The 19,292-nt window shown below is 57.6% G+C and overlaps 1 protein-coding gene across 1 annotated transcript; it reads left to right on the plus strand.

Annotated features, from left to right (window-relative positions):
- The first annotated feature begins 533 nt into the window (after nucleotides 1-533).
- LOC139791053 (trypsin-4-like) lies at nucleotides 534-17,808 on the plus strand. Its single transcript, XM_071732842.1, has 5 exons — nucleotides 534-665; nucleotides 5,071-5,233; nucleotides 9,476-9,729; nucleotides 12,534-12,670; nucleotides 17,581-17,808. The coding sequence occupies exons 1-5, from the start codon at nucleotides 614-616 to the stop codon at nucleotides 17,740-17,742; spliced, it is 768 nt and encodes a 255-aa protein (XP_071588943.1). The 5' UTR covers nucleotides 534-613; the 3' UTR covers nucleotides 17,743-17,808.
- The last annotated feature ends 1,484 nt before the right edge of the window (nucleotides 17,809-19,292 follow it).

A 19,292-nucleotide genomic window follows, 5' to 3' on the forward strand; every position in this document is an offset into this window, starting at 1 on the left:
CAGCCCAGGCTGCACTGGGAGGTACTGGGAGGAACTGGGAGCACAGGGAAGGTTCTGGGAGGGCACAGGGAGCACTGGGAGGGACTGGGAGGTACTGGGAGGGCACTGGGAGGTACTGGGAGGTACTGGGAGGAACTGGGAGCACTGGGAGGGCACTGGGAAGGTTCTGGGAGGGCACAGGGAGCACTGGGAGGTACTGGGAGGTACTGGGAGGAACTGGGAGGGTACTGGGAGGACACTGGGAGGCACTGGGAGCACTGGGAGCCCCACCCAGGCTGCACTGGGAGGCACTGGGAGGTACTGGGAGGGCACTGGGAGGTACTGGGAGGTCCTTGGAAGCCCTGGGATGGCACTGGGAGTGTACTGGGAGGGCACTGGGAGGCACTGGGAGCACTGGAAGGTACTGGGAGGGCACTGGGAGCCCCGCCCAGGCTGCACTGGGAGGCACTGGGAGGCACTGGGAGGTACTGGGAGGCACTGGGAGGCACTGGGAGGCACTGGGAGCACTGGGAGCCGCTCCCGGGCGTTCCGGTCCCGCCCCTTTGGGTCCCGCGGCTCGGGCGCGGTCCCGAGGGATTTAAAGGGAGCGGAACCGAACCGGACCGGAACCGCCATGGACCCAGCGCTGGCCCTGCTGCTGCTGGCTGCTGGGACGGCACTGGGAGGTACTGGGAGGCACTGGGAGGGCTCGGGGGGGCACTGGGAGACACTGGGAGGGCTCGGGGGGGCACTGGGAGACACTGAGAGGGGTCGGGGGGGGCACTGGGAGGGCTTGGAGGGGCACTGGGAAGCACTGGGAGACACTGGGAGGGCTCGGGGGGGCACTGGCAGGAACTGGGAGACACTGGGAGACACTGGGAAGAACTGGGAGGGCTCGGGGGGGCACTGGGAGGGCTCGTGGGGGGCACTGGGAGGAACTGGGGGACACTGGGAAGGACTGGGAGGGCTCGGGGGGGCACTGGGACAGCACTGGGAAGGACTGGGAGGTACTGGGAGGCACTGGGAGGGGTCGGGGGGGCACTGGGAGGAACTGGGAGACACTGGGAGACACTGGGAGGCACTGGGAGGGCTTGGGGGGGCACTGGGATGGCACTGGGAGGCACTGGGAGGGGTCGGGGGGGGCACTGGGAAGGACTGGGAAGCACTGGGAGGGCTCGGGGGAGCACTGGGAAGCACTGGGAGACACTGGGAGGGCTCGGGGGGGGGGCACTGGGAAGGACTGGGAGGTACTGGGAGGGCTCGGGGGGCACTGGGAGGGCTCGGGGGGGGCACTGGGAGGGCTCGGGGGGGCACTGGGAAGGACTGGGAGGGCACTGGGAGGAACTGGGGACACTGGGAGGGTTCTGGGGGGCACTGGGAAGGACTGGGAGGGTTCTGAGGGGGCTCTGGGAGGAACTGGGGACACTGGGAGGGTTCTGGGGGGCACTGGGAGGCACTGGGAAGGAGTAGGAGGTGAACTGGGGACACTGGAAGGGACTGGGAGAGGGTTGGGAGGGCACTGGGGGACACTGGGAGGAACTGGGAGATACTGGGAGGGGGTTCAGAGGGTGCTACGGGGACACTGGTAGCACTGGGAGGGCACTGGGAGCACTGGGAAGTACTGGGAGGGAACTGGGGGTTAACTGGGGGCACTGGGAAAGCACTGGAAAAGAGCTGGAGGTAAACTGGGGACACTGGGAGGCACTGGGAGCAAACTGGTGTGAGTGGGAGGGGAAGGAGGAAGCACTGGGAGGCACGGAACTTGTACTGGGAGGGTACTGGGGGTGAACTGGGAGCACTGGGAGGCCCTGAGGGTGGACTGGGAGGTGCTGGGGGTGTACTGGGAAGGAACTGGGGAGCACTGGGAGGCACTGGGAGGCCCTGAGAGTGGACTGGGAGGGAACTGGGGGCACTGGGAGGCACTGGGAGGCCCTGAGAGTGGACTGGGAGGGAACTGGGGGTGTACTGGGAGGGAACTGGGGGTGAACTGGGGGCACTGGGAGGCCCTGTGGGTGGACTGGGAGGGAACTGGGGGCACTGGGAGCAAACTGGTGTGAGTGGGAGGGGAAGGAGGAAGCACTGGGAGGCACGGAACTGGTACTGGGAGGGTACTGGGGGTGAACTGGGGGCACTGGGAGGCCCTGAGAGTGGACTGGGAGGGAACTGGGGGTGAACTGGGAGGCACTGGGAGCAAACTGGTGTGAGTGGGAGGGGAAGGAGGAAGCACTGGGAGGCACAGAACTGGTACTGGGAGGGAACTGGGGGTGAACTGGGGGCACTGGGAGGCCCTGAGGGTGGACTGGGAGGGAACTGGGAGGGAACTGGGAGGCACTGGGGGCCATGAAGGGGGAATGAGGAGGTGTTGGGAAAGAGCAGGGAGGCACTGGGAGGGAACTGGGAGGGAACTGGGAGATACTGGAAGGCACTGGGAGGGAAGCAGTGGGTTACTGGGAGCACTGGGAGAACTGGGAAGGCCCAGAAATGATCTGGGGGGTCCTGAAGGCCTCCTGGGAGGGAACTGGGAGATACTGGGAGGTAACTGGAAGACACTGGGAGGGCAGTGGGACATACTGGGAGGTAACTGGGAGATACTGGGAGGGAACTGGGAGACAGACGGAGAACTGGGAAGAGCCAGAAACGACCTGGGGGGTCCTGAAGGCCTCCTGGGAGGGAACTGGGAGATACTGGGGGGGTAACTGGGACATACTGGGAGATACTGGGAGGGAACTGGGAGATACTGGGAGGGAACTGGGAGACAGAAGGTGAACTGGGAAGAGCCAGAAAGGATCTGGGGGGTCCTGAAGGCCTCCTGGGAGGGAACTGGGAGATACTGGGAGACACTGGGAGGGCACTGGGGGATAGTGGGAGGTAACTGGGGGATACTGGGAGATAATGGGAGATAACTGGGTTATACTGGGAGGCACTGGAAGGGAAGCAGTGGGTTACTGGGAGAACTGGGAAGAGCCAGAAAGGATCTGGGGGGTCCTGAAGGCCTCCTGGGTGGGAACTGGGAGATACTGGGAGGGAACTTGGAGATACTGGTAGGTAACTGGAAGATACTGGGAGGGCAGTGGGGGATACTGGGAGGTAACTGGGAGGTACTGGGAGGGAACTGGGAGACAGATGGAGAACTGGGAAGAGCCAGAAATGACCTGGGGGGTCCTGAAGGCCTCCTGGGAGGGAACTGGGAGATACTGGGAGACACTGGGAGGGCACTGGGGGATAGTGGGAGGTAACTGGGGGATACTGGGAGATAATGGGAGATAACTGGGTTATACTGGGAGGCACTGGAAGGGAAGCAGTGGGTTACTGGGAGAACTGGGAAGAGCCAGAAACGATCTGGGGGGTCCTGAAGGCCTCCTGGGTGGGAACTGGGAGATACTGGGAGGGAACTGGAAGATACTGGGGGGGTAACTGGAAGATACTGGGAGGGCAGTGGGGGATACTGGGAGGTAACTGGGAGGTAACTGGGAGACAGACGGAGAACTGGGAAGAGCCAGAAAGGATCTGGGGGGTTCAGAAGCCCTCCTGGGAGGGAACTGGGAGATACTGGGAGGGAACTGGAAGATACTGGGGCGGTAACTGGGACATACTGGGAGATACTGGGAGGGAACTGGGATGTACTGGGAGACACTGGGAGGCAGAAGGAGAACTGGGAAGAGCCAGAAAGGATCTGGGGGGTCCTGAAGGCCTCCTGGGAGGGAACTGGGAGATACTGGGAGACACTGGGAGGTAACTGGGGGATACTGGGAGATAATGGGAGATAACTGGGTGATATTGGGAGGCACTGGGAGGTAACTGGGGGATACTGGGAGATAATGGGAGATAACTGGGTGATACTGGGAGGCACTGGAAGGGAAGCAGTGGGTTACTGGGAGAACTGGGAAGAGCCAGAAACGATCTGGGGGGTCCTGAAGGCCTCCTGGGAGGGAACTGGGAGATACTGGGAGGGAACTGGAAGATACTGGGGGGTAACTGGGAGATACTGGGAGGGAACTGGGAGACAGAAGGCGAACTGGGAAGAGCCAGAAAGGATCTGGGGGGTCCTGAGGGCCTCCAGGGAGGGAACTGGGAGATACTGGGAGGTCACTGGGGGATACTGGGAGATAATGGGAGATAACTGGGTGATACTGGGAGGCACTGGGAGGCACTGGAAGGGAAGCAGTGGGTTACTGGGAGAACTGGGAAGAGCCAGAAATGATCTGGGGGGTCCTGAAGGCCTCCTGGGGGGGGTTGGGAGGGAACTGGGGGGACGTTCCTGGTGCTTCCTGGTGCTTCCTGGTTCTTCCTGGTTCTTCCTGGTTCTTACTGGTGCTTCCTGTTGCTTCCTGTTGCTTCCTCTTCCTTCCTCTTCCTTCCTCTTCCTTCCTCTTCCTTCCTCTTCCTTCCTCTTCCTTCCTCTTCCTTCCTCTTCCTTCCTGTTGCCTCCTGGTTCTTACTGGTGCTTCCTGTTCCTTCCTGTTGCTTCCTGGTTCTTCCTGTTGCTTCCTGTTACTTTCTGATGGTTACTGGTACTTACTGGTGCTTACTGGTACTTACTGGTGCTTCCTGTTGCTTCCTCTTCCTTCCTGTTCCTTCCTCATCCTTCCTGTTGCTTCCTGTTGCTTCCTGTTGCTTCCTGTTGCTTCCTGTTGCTTCCTGTTGCTTCCTGTTGCTTCCTGGTTCTTTCTGGTGCTTACTGGTTCTTACTGGTGTTTCCTGTTCCTTCCTGTTCCTTCCTGTTCCTTCCTGTTCCTTCCTGTTCCTTCTTCTTCCTTCTTCTTCCTTCCTCTTCCTTCCTCTTCCTTCCTCTTCCTTCCTCTTCCTTCCTCTTCCTTCCTCTTCCTTCCTCTTCCTTCCTGTTGCTTCCTGTTGCTTCCTGGTTCTTCCTGTTGCTTACTGGTTCTTACTGGTGTTTACTGGTGCTTACTGGTTCTTACTGGTGCTTCCTGTTCCTTCCTGTTGGTTCCTGGTTCTTCCTGTTGGTTCCTGGTTCTTCCTGTTGGTTCCTGGTTCTTCCTGTTGCTTCCTGTTGCTTCCTGTTGCTTCCTGGTTCTTCCTGGTGCTTCCTGGTGTTTACTGGTCCTTACTGGTCCTTACTGGTGCCCGCAGTGGCCGTGGGGGAGGAGAACCGGATCGTTGGGGGCCGGAGCTGCCCCCGGAAGCGCCACCCGTACCAAGTGGTGCTGCTGGGAGCCCGGAACAACATCCACTGCGGGGGGGTCCTGCTGGGCAGGAGTTGGGTGCTGACCGCGGCCCATTGTGACACCCAAAGGTGGGGGAGGGGCAGGGGGGGGAGGGGCGGGGGGGGGGGGACCCGGGAAGGGAGGTGGGAGGGGCAACTGGGAGCCCAGTGGCACCAGTAAGTTGGGTTGGCTGGTGTAATGGCCTTACTGGGAGAGCAGTAGCACCAGTGGGTTGGGTTGGCCAACTGGGCTCCCAGTATCACCAGTAAGTTGGGTTGGCCAACGTAACCACCCAACTGGGCTCCCAGTCTGACCAGTCCATTGGGTTGGCCAACTGGGCTCCCAGTATGACCAGTGGGTTGAGTTGGCCAACATTGGCCAACTGGGCTCCCAGTGTCACCAGTAAGTTGGGTTGGCCAATGCAACGTCCTAACTGGGCTCCCAGTATCACCAGTCCATTGGGTTGGCTGATGTAATGTCCTTACTGGGAGCCCAGTAGCACCAGTGGGTTGGGTTGGCCAACGCTGGCCAACTGGGCTCCCAGTATGACCAGTCCCTTGGGTTGGTCAACTGGGCTCCCAGTATCACCAGTCCATTGGGTTGATCTTCAGAAACCATCTAACTGGGCTCCCAGTATGACCAGTGGGTTGGCTTGGCCAATGCAACCTCCTTACTGGGAGCCCAGTATGACCAGTGGGTTGGGTTGGCCAACTGGGAGCCCAGTATGACCAGTAAGTTGGGTTGGCTGGTGTAATGTCCTTACTGGGAGCCCAGTATGACCAGTGGGTTGGGTTGGCCAACTGGGCTCCCAGTATGACCAGTCCCTTGGGTTGGCCAACGCAACCACCCAACTGGGCTCCCAGTATGACCAGTGGGTTGGGTTGGCCAACTGGGAGCCCAGTGTCACCAGTAAGTTGGGTTGGGTGGTGTAATGTCCTTACTGGGAGCCCAGTAGCACCAGTAAGTTGGGTTGGCCACGAGCACTCTCTAACTGGGCTCCCAGTATGACCAGTCCGCTGGGTTGGCCAACTGGGCTCCCAGGATCACCAGTAAGTTGGGTTGGCCAATGCAACGTCCTAACTGGGCTCCCAGTATGACCAGTCCCTTGGGTTGGCCAACTGGGCTCCCAGTATGACCAGTAAGTTGGGTTGGCCAACGTTGGCCAACTGGGCTCCCAGTATCACCAGTCCCTTGGGTTGACCAACTGGGCTCCCAGTATGACCAGTGGGTTGGGTTGGCCAACGTTGGCCAACTGGGCTCCCAGTATGACCAGTCCCTTGGGTTGGTCAACTGGGCTCCCAGTATGACCAGTGGGTTGGGTTGGCCAGCAGTACTCTCTAACTGGGCTCCCAGTATGACCAGTCCCTTGGGTTGGCCAACGTTGGCCAACTGGGCTCCCAGTATGACCAGTCCATTGGGTTGGCCAACTGGGAGCCCAGTAAGTTGGGTTGGCCAATGCAATGTCCTAACTGGGCTCCCAGTATCACCAGTCCGTTGGGTTGGCCACCACAGCCGCCCAACTGGGCTCCCAGTATGACCAGTCCCTTGGGTTGGCCAATTGGGCTCCCAGTATGACCAGTCTGTTGGGTTGGCCACCAGCACTCTCTAACTGGGCTCCCAGTATGACCAGTCCGTTGGGTTGGCCAATGTAACCACCCACCTGGGCTCCCAGTATGACCAGTCCCTTGGGTTGATCTCCACAACCATCTAACTGGGCTCCCAGTATGAGCAGTGGGTTAGGACTTGCCAACTGGGCTCCCAGTATCACCAGTAAGTTGGGTTGGCCATCACAACCTCCTAACTGGGCTCCCAGTCTGACCAGTGGGTTGGGTTGACCAATGCAACCTCTTTACTGGGAGCCCAGTATGACCAGTAAGTTGGGTTGGCTGGTGTAATGTCCTTACTGGGCTCCCAGTATGACCAGTGGGTTGGGTTGGCCAACGTTGGCCAACTGGGCTCCCAGTCTGACCAGTCCCTTGGGTTGGCCAACTGGACTCCCAGTCTGACCAGTCCCTTGGGTTGGCCAATGCAACCTCCTTACTGGGCTCCCAGTATGACCAGTGAGTTGGGTTGATCTCCACAACCATCTAACTGGGCTCCCAGTATCACCAGTAAGTTGGGTTGGCCAACGCCACCTCGTAACTGGGCTCCCAGTCTGACCAGTGGGTTGGGTTGGCCACCAGCACTCTCTAACTGGGCTCCCAGTATGACCAGTCTGGTTTTGGTGTCCCCAACCCATTTTGGTGACATTTTTGGTATCTCCAGCACCTCCTGATGACATTTTTGGTGTCCCCAACCCCTCCTGGTGACGATTTTGATGTCCCCAACCCCTCTTTGTGGTTTTTTTTGATGTCCCCAACCCCCTTTGGTGACATTTTTGGTGTCCCCAACCCCCCTTGGTGACATTTTTGATGCCCCCAAGACCTCCTGGTGATGGTTTTGATGTCCCCAACCCCTCTTTCTGGAATTTTTGGTGTCCCCAACCCTCCTTGTGACATTTTTAGTGTCCCCAACCCCTCCCTTTGGATTTTTTGGTGTCCCCAACCCCTCTTGGTGACATTTTTGGTATCTCCAACACCTCCTGATGACATTTTTGGTGTCCCCAACCCCTTTTGGTGACATTTTTGTTGTCCCCAACCCCTCCTTGTGACATTTTTGGTGTCCCCAACCTCTCTTTGTGGTTTTTTTGGTGTCCCCAACCTCTTTTGGTGACATTTTTGATGCCCCCAAGACCTCCTGGTGATGATTTTGATGTCCCCAACCCCTCCTTGTGACATTTTTGGTGTCCCCAACCCCTCTTGGTGACATTTTTAATGTCCCCAACCCCTCCTGGTGACATTTTTAATGTCCCCAAGACCTCCCTTTGGATTTTTTGATGTCCCCAACCCCTCTTGGTGACATTTTTAGTGTCCCAACCCCCCTTGGTGACATTTTTGGTGTCCCCAACCCCTCCCTTTGGATTTTTTGATGTCCCCAAGACCTCCTGGTGACAATTTTGATGTCCCCAACCCCTCTTGGTGACATTTTTATTGTCCCCACCCCTCTTTGTGATTTTTTTGATGTCCCCAACCCCTTTTGGTGACCTTTTTGATGCCCCCAAGACCTCCTGGTGACGATTTTGTTGTCCCCAACCCCTCTTTGTGGATTTTTTGGTGTCCCCAACCCCTTTTGGTGACATTTTTGGTGTCCCCAACCCCTCTTTGTGGAATTTTTGGTGTTCCCAACCCCTCCTGGTGGATTTTTTGATGTCCCCAAGACCTCCTGGCAACGATTTTGGTGTCCCCAACCCCTCTTGGTGACATTTTTAGTGTCCCCAACCCCTCCTTGTGGATTTTTTGGTGTCCCCAACCCCTCCCTTTGGATTTTTTGATGTCCCCAAGACCTCCTGGTGACAATTTTGATGTCCCCAACCACTTTTGGTGACATTTTTATTGTCCCCACCCCTCTTTGTGGTTTTTTTGGTGTCCCCAACCCCCTTTGGTGACATTTTTGGTGTCCCCAACCCCTCCTTGTGACATTTTTGATGCCCCCAAGACCTCCTGGTGATGGTTTTGATGTCCCCAACCCCTTTTGGTGACATTTTTAGTGTCCCCAACCCCTCTTTGTGGAATTTTTGGTGTCCCCAACCCCTCCCTTTGGATTTTTTGATGTCCCCAACCCCTCTTGGTGGATTTTTTGGTGTCCCCAACCCCTCCTTGTGGAATTTTTGGTGTCCCCAACCCCTCCTTGTGACATTTTTGATGCCCCTAAGACCTCCTGGTGATGATTTTGGTGTCCCCAACCCCTTTTGGTGACATTTTTGGTGTCCCCAACCCCCCTTGGTGACATTTTTGATGCCCCCAAGACCTCCTGGTGACATTTTTGATGTCCCCAACCCCTCTTTGTGGAATTTTTGATGTCCCCAACCCCTCTCTGTGGTTTTTTTGGTGTCCCCAACCCCTCCTTGTGACATTTTTAGTGTCCCCAACCCCTCCCTTTGGATTTTTTGGTGTCCCCAACCCCTCTTGGTGACATTTTTGGTATCTCCAACACCTCCTGATGACATTTTTGGTGTCCCCAACCCCTTTTGGTGACATTTTTGTTGTCCCCAACCCCTCCTTGTGACATTTTTGATGTCCCCAACCCCTCTTTGTGGAATTTTTATTGTCCCCAACACCCCTTGGTGACATTTTTGATGCCCCCAAGACCTCCTGGTGATGATTTTGGTGTCCCCAACCCCTTTTGGTGACATTTTTAGTGTCCCCAACCCCTCTTTGTGGATTTTTTGGTGTCCCCAACCCCTCTTGGTGACACTTTTGGGTTTTTTTTTTTTTTTTTCCCTCCTCCCCCAGCTCCATCCCCATCCGGGTTGGTGACCACAGCCTGAAGAGCAAGGAGGGGACCGAGCAATGTGTCACCTCGGCCAAGGCCTTCGTCCACCCCGATTATGACGTCAGCAGCCATGACAGTGACATCATGCTCCTCAAGCTCCAGAAACCCGTCCGCTTCACCCCCCAGGTCCACCCCGTGGCTCTGCCCAGGGGGTGTCCCCCCCCCAAAAGTCAGTGCCTGGTCTCAGGTTGGGGCAGCACCAGCAGCCCCGAAGGTTGGTGGCACCTCTGGGGACATCTCGGGGGGTTGGGGACATCTCGGGGGGTTGGGGACATCTGGAGGGGTTGGGGACATCTGGAGGGGTTGGGGACATCAGCAGCTTGGGGACATCTGGAGGGGTTGGGGACATCTGGAGGGGTTTGGGGTGTCTTGGAGCCTTGGGGACATCTGGAGGGGGTTGGGGACATCTGGAGGGGTTGGGGACATCTCAGGGGGTTGGAGACATCTTGAGGGGGTTGGGGTGTCTTGGAGCCTTGGGAACATCTCGAGGGGGTTGGGGTGTCTTGGGGTCTTGGGGACATCTCGAGGGGGTTGGGGACATCTGGAGGGGGTTGGGGACAGCTCGAGGGGTTGGGGACATCTCAGCATCTTGGGGACATCTCAAGGGGTTTGGGACATCTTGGGGTCTTGGGGACATCTGGAGGGGTTGGGGACATCTCAAGGGGTTTGGGGTATCTTGGGGTCTTGGGGACATCTCGAGGGGTTGGGGACATCTTGGGGGGATTGGGGACATCTGGAGGGGGTTGGGGACATCTCAGGGTGCCTGGTCTCAGGTTGGGGCAGCACCAGCAGCCCCGAAGGTTGGTGGCACCTCTGGGGACATCTCGGGGGGTTGGGGACATCTCAAGGGGTTGGGGACATCTGGAGGGGTTGGGGACATCTCAAGATGTTGGGGATGTCTTGGGGTCTTGGGGACATCTCAAGGGTTTTGGGGTGTCTTGGGGTCTTGGGGACATCTTGGGGGGGTTGGGGACATCTTGGGGGGGTTGGGGACATCTCAAGGTCTTGGGGACATCAGCAGCTTGGGGACAGCTCGAGGGGGTTGGGGACATCTGGAGGGGTTGGGGACATCTCAGGGTGCCTGGTCTCAGGTTGGGGCAGCACCAGCAGCCCCGAAGGTTGGTGGCACCTCTGGGGACATCTGGGGGGGTTGGGGACATCTCAAGGGGGTTGGGGACATCTCAAGGGGTTGGGGACATCTCGGGGGGTTCGGGACATCTGGAGGGGTTTGGGGTGTCTTGGGGTCTTGGGGACATCTTGAGGGGGTTGGGGACATCTCGGGGAGTTGGGGGCATCTGGAGGGGGTTGGGGACATCTGGAGGGGGTTGGGGACATCTTGAGGTGTTGGGGACATCAGCAGCTTGGGGACAGCTCAAGGGGTTGGGGACATCTGGAGGGGTTTGGGGTGTCTTGGGGTCTTGGGGACATCTGGAGGGGTTGGGGACATCTTGAGGTGTTGGGGACATCTCAGGGAGCTGAGGACATCTCAGCAGCTTGGGAACATCTCAAGGGGGTTGGGGACATCTCAAGGGGTTTGGGGACAACCTGAGGTGTCCTTGGGGCCATCTTGGTGTCTTGGGGCCACCTCATTTTCTCGGGGCCACCTGAGCATCTTGGGGACATCTCAAGGTCTTGGGGACATCTCAAGGTCTTGGGGACATCTCAAGGGGGTTGGGGAGATCTCAAGGGGGTTGGGGACAACCTGAGGTGTCCTTGGGGCCATCTTGGTGTCTTGGGGCCACCTCAACGTCTTGGGGCCACCTCATTTTCTCAGGGCCACCCGAGCATCTTGGGGACATCTCAGTGGGTTGGGGACATCTCAGGGGGTTGGGGACATCTCAAGGAGTTGGGGACATCTGGAGGGGTTGGGGACATCTCAAGGCCTTGGGGACATCTCAAGGGTCTGGGGACATCTTGGGGTCTTGGGAACATCTTGAGGGGGTTGGGGACATCTTGAGGTGTTGGGGACATCTCAGGGGGCTGAGGACATCTCAGCAGCTTAGGAACACCTCAAGGGGTTTGGGGACAACCTGAGGTGTCCTTGGGGCCATCTTGGTGTCTTGGGGCCACCTCATTTCCTTGGGGCCACCTGAGCATCTTGGAGACATCTCAAGGCCTTGGGGACATCTCAAGGAGTTGAGGACATCTCAGCATCTTGGGGACATCTCAAGGGGCTTGGGACATCTTGGGGTCTTGGGAACATCTCAGGGGGTTGGGGACATCTCAGGGGGTTGGGGACATCTCAGGGGGTTGGGGACAGCCTGAGGTGTCCTTGGGGCCATCTTGGTGTCCTGGAGCCACCTCAACATCTTGGGGCCATCTCCACGTCTTGGGGCCACCTCATTTCCTTGGGGCCACCTGAGCATCTTGGGGACATCTCAAGGCCTTGGGGACATCTCAAGGTCTTGGGGACATCTCAAGGGGCTGGGGACATCTCAGCAGCTTCGGGACAGCCTGAGGTGTCCTTGGGGCCATCTTGGTGTCTTGGGGCCACCTCAACGTCTTGGGGCCACCTCATTTCCTTGGGGCCACCTAGAGCATGTTGGGGACATCTCAAGGAGTTGGGGACATCTGGAGGGGTTGGGGACATCTCAAGGCCTTGGGGACATCTCAAGGGTCTGGGGACATCTTGAGGTCTTGGGGACATCTCAAGGCCTTGGGGACATCTCAAGGGGTTTGGGACATCTTGGGGTCTTGGGAACATCGTGAGGGGGTTGGGGACATCTTGAGGTCTTGGGGACATCTCAGGGAGCTGAGGACATCTCAGAAGCTTGGGGACATCTCAGGGGGTTGGGGACAGCCTGAGGTGTCCTTGGGGCCATCTTGGTTGCCTGGGGCCACCTCAACATCTTGGGGCCACCTCAACATCTTGGAGCCACCTCAACATCTTGGGGCCACCTCAACGTCTCGGGGCCACCTCATTTCCTCGGGGCCACCTCGTTTTCTGGGGGCCACCCGAGCATCTTGGGGCCACCCAAGGTGTCCCTGTCCCCCTGAGCGGGTCCCTCTTGTCCCCAGGTTACTTCCCCGACGTTCTCCAGTGTGGGGTGGTCTACACCATGACCAACGAGGAGTGTTCCAAACGCTACCCCAAGGGCATCACCAAGAACATGCTCTGCGCCGGCGTCACCTCGGGGGCCACCGACTCCTGCCAGGTAGGGATGGACCTGTCCCCCACCACCATGGACCTGCTGGACCCCATGGCCTTCACCCCAAAGTCCTTGGTGGTCTCCTTGACCCAAAAGTCCCTGGTGGTCTCCATGACCCAAAGGTCCCTGGTGGTCTCCATGACCCAGAAGTCCCTGGAGGTCTTCATGGGCTTGACCCAAAAGTCCCCGGTGGTCTCCAAACTTTGATCCAGAAGTCCCTGGTGGTCTCCATAACTTGGGTCAAAAGCCCATGGTGGTCCCCATGGCCTTGACCCCAAAGTCCACCTTGGTTTCCTTGACCCAAAAGTCCCTGGTGGTCTCCATAACTTGGGTCAAAAGTCCACGTTGGTCCCCATGGCCTTGACCCAAAAGTTCATGGTGGTCTCCTTGACCCAAAGGTCCCTGGTGGTCTCCAACCTTTGATCCAAAAGTCCCTGGTGGTCTCCATGACCTTGACCCAAAAGTTCATGGTGCTCTTCATGACCTAAAATTCATGGAGGTCTCCATGTCATGACCCAAAGGTCCATGATGGTCTCCATACCTTGACCTAGAAGTCCCTGGTGGTCTCCATTCCATGACCCAAAAGTCCCTGGTGGTCTTCATGGCCTTGACCCAAAAGTCCCTGGTTGTCTCCTTGACCTAAAAGTCCTTGGTGGTCTCCATAACTTGGGTCAAAAGTCCATGGTGGCCTCCATGGCCTTGACCCAAAGGTCCCTGGTGGTCTCCAACCTTTGATCCAAAGGCCCCTGGTGGTCTCCATGACCTAAAATTCATGGTGGTCCCCATGTCATGATCCAAAGGTCCCTGGTGGTCTCCATACCTTGACCCAAAGGTCATGGTGGTCCCCATGGCCTTGACCCAAAAGTCCCTGGTGGTCTCCATGACCCAAAGGGCCCTGGTGGTCTCCAAGCTTTGACCCAAAGGTCATGGTGGTCTTCATGGCCTTGATCCAAAGGTCCCTGGTGGTCTCCATGACCTAAAATTCATGGTGGTCTCCATGGCCTTGACCCAAAAGTCCCTGGTGGTCTCCATAACTTGCATCAAAAGCCCATGGTGGTCCCCATGGCCTTGACCCCAAAGTCCACCTTGGTCCCCATGGCCTTGACCCAAAAGTTCATGGTGGTCTCCTTGACCCAAAGGTCCCTGGGGGTCTCCATGACCCAAAAGTCCCTGGTGGTCCCCATGGCCTTGACCCCAAAGTCCACCTTGGTCTCCTTGACCCAAAGGTCCCTGGTGGTCTCCAAGCTTTGACCCAAAGGTCATGGTGGTCTTCATGGCCTTGATCCAAAGGTCCCTGGTGGTCTCCATGACCTAAAATTCATGGTGGTCTCCATGTCATGACCCAAAGGTCCCTGGTGGTCTCCATACCTTGACCTAAAAGTCCCTGGTGGTCTCCATGGCCTTGACCAAAAAGTCCCTGGTGGTCTCCATGTCACAACCCAAAGGTCCCTGGTGGTCTCCAACCTTTGATCCAGAAGTCCCTGGTGATCTCCATGGGCCCAGAGTCCCTGGTGGTCTCCATAACTTGGGTCAAAAGCCCATGGTGGTCCCCATGGCCTTGACCCCAAAGTCCACCTTGGTCTCCTTGACCTAAAAGTCCCTGGTGGTCTCCATAACTTGGGTCAAAAGTCCACGTTGGTCCCCATGGCCTTGACCCAAAAGTTCATGGTGGTCTCCTTGACCCAAAGGTCCCTGGTGGTCTCCAACCTTTGATCCAAAAGTCCCTGGTGGTCTCCATGACCTTGACCCAAAAGTTCATGGTGCTCTTCATGACCTAAAATTCATGGAGGTCTCCATGTCATGACCCAAAGGTCCATGATGGTCTCCAACCTTGACCTAGAAGTCCCTGGTGGTCTCCATTCCATGACCCAAAAGTCCATGGTGGTCTTCATGGCCTTGACCCAAAGATCCCTGGTGGTCTCCAACCTTTGATCCAAAAGCCCCTGGTGGTCTCCATGACCTAAAATTCATGGAGGTCTCCATGTCATGACCCAAAGGTCATGGTGCTCCCCATGGTCTTGACCCCAAAGTCCACCTTGGTCCCCATGGCCTTGACCCAAAAGTCCCTGGTGGTCTCCATGACCCAAAAGTCCCTGGTGGTCTCCATGACCCCAAAGTCCACGTTGGTCCCCGTGGCCTTGACCCAAAGGTCCCTGGTGGTCTCCAACCTTTGACCCAAAGGTCCCTGCTGGTCTCCATGACCCCAAAGTCCCCGTGGCCTTGACCCAAAGGTCCCTGGTGGTCTCCATGACCCCAAAGTCCACGTTGGTCCCCGTGGCCTTGACCCAAAGGTCCCGAATGGTCTCCACGCCCCACGTTGGTCCCCATGGCCTTGACCCAAAGGTCCCTGATGGTCTCCACAACCCCAAAGTCCACGTTGGTCCCCGTGGCCTTGACCCAAAGGTCCCTGATGGTCTCCATGCCCCACGTTGGTCCCCATGGCCTTGACCCAAAGGTCCCTGGTGGTCTCCAACCTTTGACCCAAAGGTCCCCGATGGTCTCCACGCCCCACGTTGGTCCCCATGGCCTTGACCCAAAGGTCCCTGGTGGTCTCCACGCCCCACGTTGGTCCCCATGGCCTTGACCCAAAGGTCCCTGGTGGTCTCCACGCCCCACGTTGGTCCCCATGGCCTTGACCCAAAGGTCCCTCGTGGTCTCCAACCTTTGACCCAAAGGTCCCCGATGGTCTCCACGCCCCACGTTGGTCCCTGTGGCCTTGACCCAAAGGTCCCTGATGGTCTCCATGCCCCACATTGGTCCCTGTGGCCTTGACCCAAAGGTCCCTGATGGTCTCCACGCCCCACGTTGGTCCCCGCGACCTTGACCCAAAGGTCCCTGATGGTCTCCATGCCCCACATTGGTCCCTGTGGCCTTGACCCAAAGGTCCCCAATGGTCTCCACACCCCACGTTGGTCCCCATGGCCTTGACCCAAAGGTCCCTGGTGGTCTCCATGCCCCACGTTGGTCCCCGCGGCCTTGACCCAAAGGTCCCTGGTGGTCTCCATGCCCCACGTTGGTCCCCATGGCCTTGACCCAAAGGTCCCTGGTGGTCTCCACGACCCCAAAGTCCACGTTGGTCCCCGCGGCCTTGACCCAAAGGTCCCTGGTGGTCTCCATGCCCCACGTTGGTCCCCGCGACCTTGACCCAAAGGTCCCTGATGGTCTCCACGACCCCAAAGTCCACGTTGGTCCCCGTGGCCTTGACCCAAAGGTCCCTGATGGTCTCCACGCCCCACGTTGGTCCCCGCGACCTTGACCCAAAGGTCCCTGGTGGTCTCCACGCCCCACGTTGGTCCCCATGGCCTTGACCCAAAGGTCCCTGGTGGTCTCCAACCTTTGACCCAAAGGTCCCTGGTGGTCTCCATGACCCCAAAGTCCACGTTGGTCCCCATGGCCTTGATCCAGAAGTCCCTGATGGTCTCCATGACCTAAAAGTCCCTGGTGGTCTCCATGACCCCAAAGGTCCCTGTTGGTCTCCAACCTCTGACCCAAAGGTCCTTGGTGGTCTCCATGCCCCACGTTGGTCCCCATGGCCTTGACCCAAAGGTCCTTGGTGGTCTCCACGCCCCACGTTGGTCCCCGCGGCCTTGACCCAAAGGTCACTGATGGTCTCCATGCCCCACGTTGGTCCCCATGGCCTTGACCCAAAGGTCTGTGGTGGTCTCCATGCCCCACGTTGGTCCCCGCGGCCTTGACCCAAAGGTCCCTGGTGGTCTCCATGACCTAAAAGTCCCTGGTGGTCTCCATGTCATGACCCAAAGATCCACGGTGGCCTCCATGGCCTTGACCCAAAGGTCCCGAATGGTCTCCACGCCCCACGTTGGTCCCCACGACCTTGACCCAAAGGCCCCTGATGGTCTCCACACCCCACATTGGTCCCCGCGACCTTGACCCAAAGGTCCCTGATGGTCTCCACGACCCCAAAGTCCACGTTGGTCCCCGTGGCCTTGACCCAAAGGTCCCTGATGGTCTCCATGCCCCACGTTGGTCCCCATGGCCTTGACCCAAAGGTCCCTCGTGGTCTCCAACCTTTGACCCAAAGGTCCCCGATGGTCTCCACGCCCCACGTTGGTCCCCATGGCCTTGACCCAAAGGTCCATGGTGGTCTCCACGCCCCACGTTGGTCCCCGTGGCCTTGACCCAAAGGTCCCTGGTGGTCTCCACGCCCCACGTTGGTCCCCATGGCCTTGACCCAAAGGTCCCTGATGGTCTCCACGCCCCACGTTGGTCCCCATGGCCTTGACCCAAAGGTCCCCGATGGTCTCCACGCCCCACGTTGGTCCCCGTGGCCTTGACCCAAAGGTCCCTGGTGGTCTCCACGCCCCATGTTGGTCCCCATGGCCTTGACCCAAAGGTCCCCGATGGTCTCCATGCCCCACGTTGGTCCCCGCGGCCTTGACCCAAAGGTCTATGGTGGTCTCCATGCCCCACGTTGGTCCCTGCGGCCTTGACCCAAAGGTCCCTGGTGGTCTCCATGCCCCACGTTGGTCCCCATGGCCTTGACCCAAAGGTCCCTGGTGGTCTCCATGACCCCAAAGTCCACGTTGGTCCCCGTGGCCTTGACCCAAAAGTCCCTGGTGGTCTCCATGGCCTTGACCCAAAGGTCCCTGGTGGTCTCCATGACCCAAAAGTCCACGTTGGTCCCCATGGCCTTGACCCAAAGATCCCTGGTGGTCTCCACGCCCCACGTTGGTCCCCATGGCCTTGACCCAAAGGTCCGTGGTGGTCTCCACGCCCCACGTTGGTCCCCATGGCCTTGACCCAAAGGTCTGTGGTGGTCTCCACACCCCACGTTGGTCCCCGCGGCCTCCGCTCTCCCTCAGGGCCTCGGCGTCTCGATTTTGGGTGGCGTGGGGTTGGGTTTGGGGTTTTTTGGACCTCGGGGTCACCTTCTCCTTCCTCTCCTCCCTTTTTAGGGTGACTCGGGGGGTCCCTTGGTGTGCGGGGAGGAGCTCCAGGGCATCGTCTCCTGGGGGATGCAGGTCTGCGGCCAACGCGGCAAACCCGGCGTCTACACCCGGGTCTGCCGCTTCACTTCCTGGATCCGGGAGACCATGAGGAGAAATGGCGGCCTTTAGGCCACGCCCACAAGCCCAGTGGCCCCTCCCACCCTGCCCTGTCCCCCCCCTCCCCCACCCACCCACCCAAAGTCTTCTCCTTCCTTCAACACCCAACCCAACCCCCCCAACGCCAGAGCTCCTGGAATAAAGCCCTGTGATTGGTGGCTGCTGCCTGCTGGGAAATTGGGGAGGAAAAGGGGGAATTGGGGGGAAATTGGGGGGAAAAAGGGGAATTGAGGAGGAAATTGGGGGGAAGTTGGGGGAAAAGGAAATTGGGGGGAAATTGGGGGGAAAAAGGGGAATTTGAGAGGAAATTGGGGGGAAATGGAGGGAAAAAGGAAATTGGGGGGAAAAGGGGGAACTGAGGAGGAAATTGAGGGAAAAATGGAAAATTGGGGGGAAATTGAGGGACAAAGGAAATTGGGGGGAAACGGAGGGAAAAAGGAAATTGGGGGGAAATTGGGGGAAAAAAGGGGAATTTGAGAGGAAATTGGGGGGAAATTGAGGGGAAATTAGGAGGTAATTGAGGGGAAAAAGGAAATTGGGGGAAATTGGGGGGAAAAGGGAGAATTGAGGAGGAAAAGGGGGAATTGGGGGGAAATTAGGAGGAAATTGAGGGGAAAAAGGGAATTGAGGAGGAAATTGGGGGGAAATTGGGGGGAAATTGAGGGGAAAAAGGGAATTGAGGAGGAAATTGGGGGGAAATTGGGGGGAAATTGGGGGGAAATTGAGGGAAAAAGGAAATTGGGGGGAAATTGAGGGGAAAAAAGGGGAATTTGAGAGGAAATTGGGGGGAAATTGAGGGGAAATTAGGAGGTAATTGAGGGGAAAAAGGAAATTGGGGGAAATTGGGGGAAAAGGGGAATTTGAGAGGAAATTGGGGGAAAAGGGGAATGTGAGAGGAAATTGGCGGGAAAAATGGGAAATTGAGGAGGAAAAGGGGGAATTGGGGGGAAAAAGGGGGGAAATTGAGGGAAAAAGGAAATTGGGGGAAAAAGGAAATTGGGGGGAGATTGGGGGGAAATTGAGGGAAAAAAGGGGAATTTGAGAGGAAATCAAGGGAAAAAAGGGAAATTGAGGAGGAAAAGGGGGAGTTGGGGGGAAATGAGGAGAAAATCGAGGGAAAAAGAAAATTGGGGGGAAAAAGGGGAATTTGAGAGGAAATTGGGGGGAAATTGAGGGAAAAAGGGAATTGAGGAGGAAATTGGGGGGAAATTGGGGAGGAAAAGGAGGAATTGGGGGGAATTGGGGGGAAATGGAGGGAAAAAGGAAATTGGGGGGGAAATTGGGGGGAAAAAAGAGAATTTGAGAGGAAATTGGGGGAAATTGAGGGAAAAATGGGGAATTGAGGAGGAAATTGGGGGGAAGTTGGGGGGAAATTGGGGGAAAAAGGAAATTGGGGGAAAATGGGAAATTGAGGAGGAAAAGGAGGAATTGGGGGGAAATTGAGGGAAAAAAGGGAATTGAGGAGGAAATTGAGGGAAATTAGGAGGAAATTGAGGGAAAAAGGAAATTGGGGGAAATTGGGGGGAAATCGGGGGAAAAAAGGGGAATTTGAGAGGAAGTTG

Source organism: Heliangelus exortis, unplaced genomic scaffold (genome assembly GCF_036169615.1).
Source record: "Heliangelus exortis unplaced genomic scaffold, bHelExo1.hap1 Scaffold_95, whole genome shotgun sequence".
Lineage (NCBI taxonomy): Eukaryota > Metazoa > Chordata > Aves > Apodiformes > Trochilidae > Heliangelus > Heliangelus exortis.

What these genes read in the sequence shown, in the direction of transcription:
- LOC139791053 (XM_071732842.1), top strand. Translation starts at nt 614, where the DNA reads ATGGACCCAGCGCTGGCCCTGCTGCTGCTGGCTGCTGGGACGGCACTG. An exon ending in TGCTGGGACGGCACTGGGAG is followed by an intron (nt 666 to 5,070) that starts GTACTGGGAGGC and finishes TGGTGCCCGCAG; the next exon opens with TGGCCGTGGGGGAGGAGAAC. An exon ending in CAGCACCAGCAGCCCCGAAG is followed by an intron (nt 9,730 to 12,533) that starts GTTGGTGGCACC and finishes TCTTGTCCCCAG; the next exon opens with GTTACTTCCCCGACGTTCTC.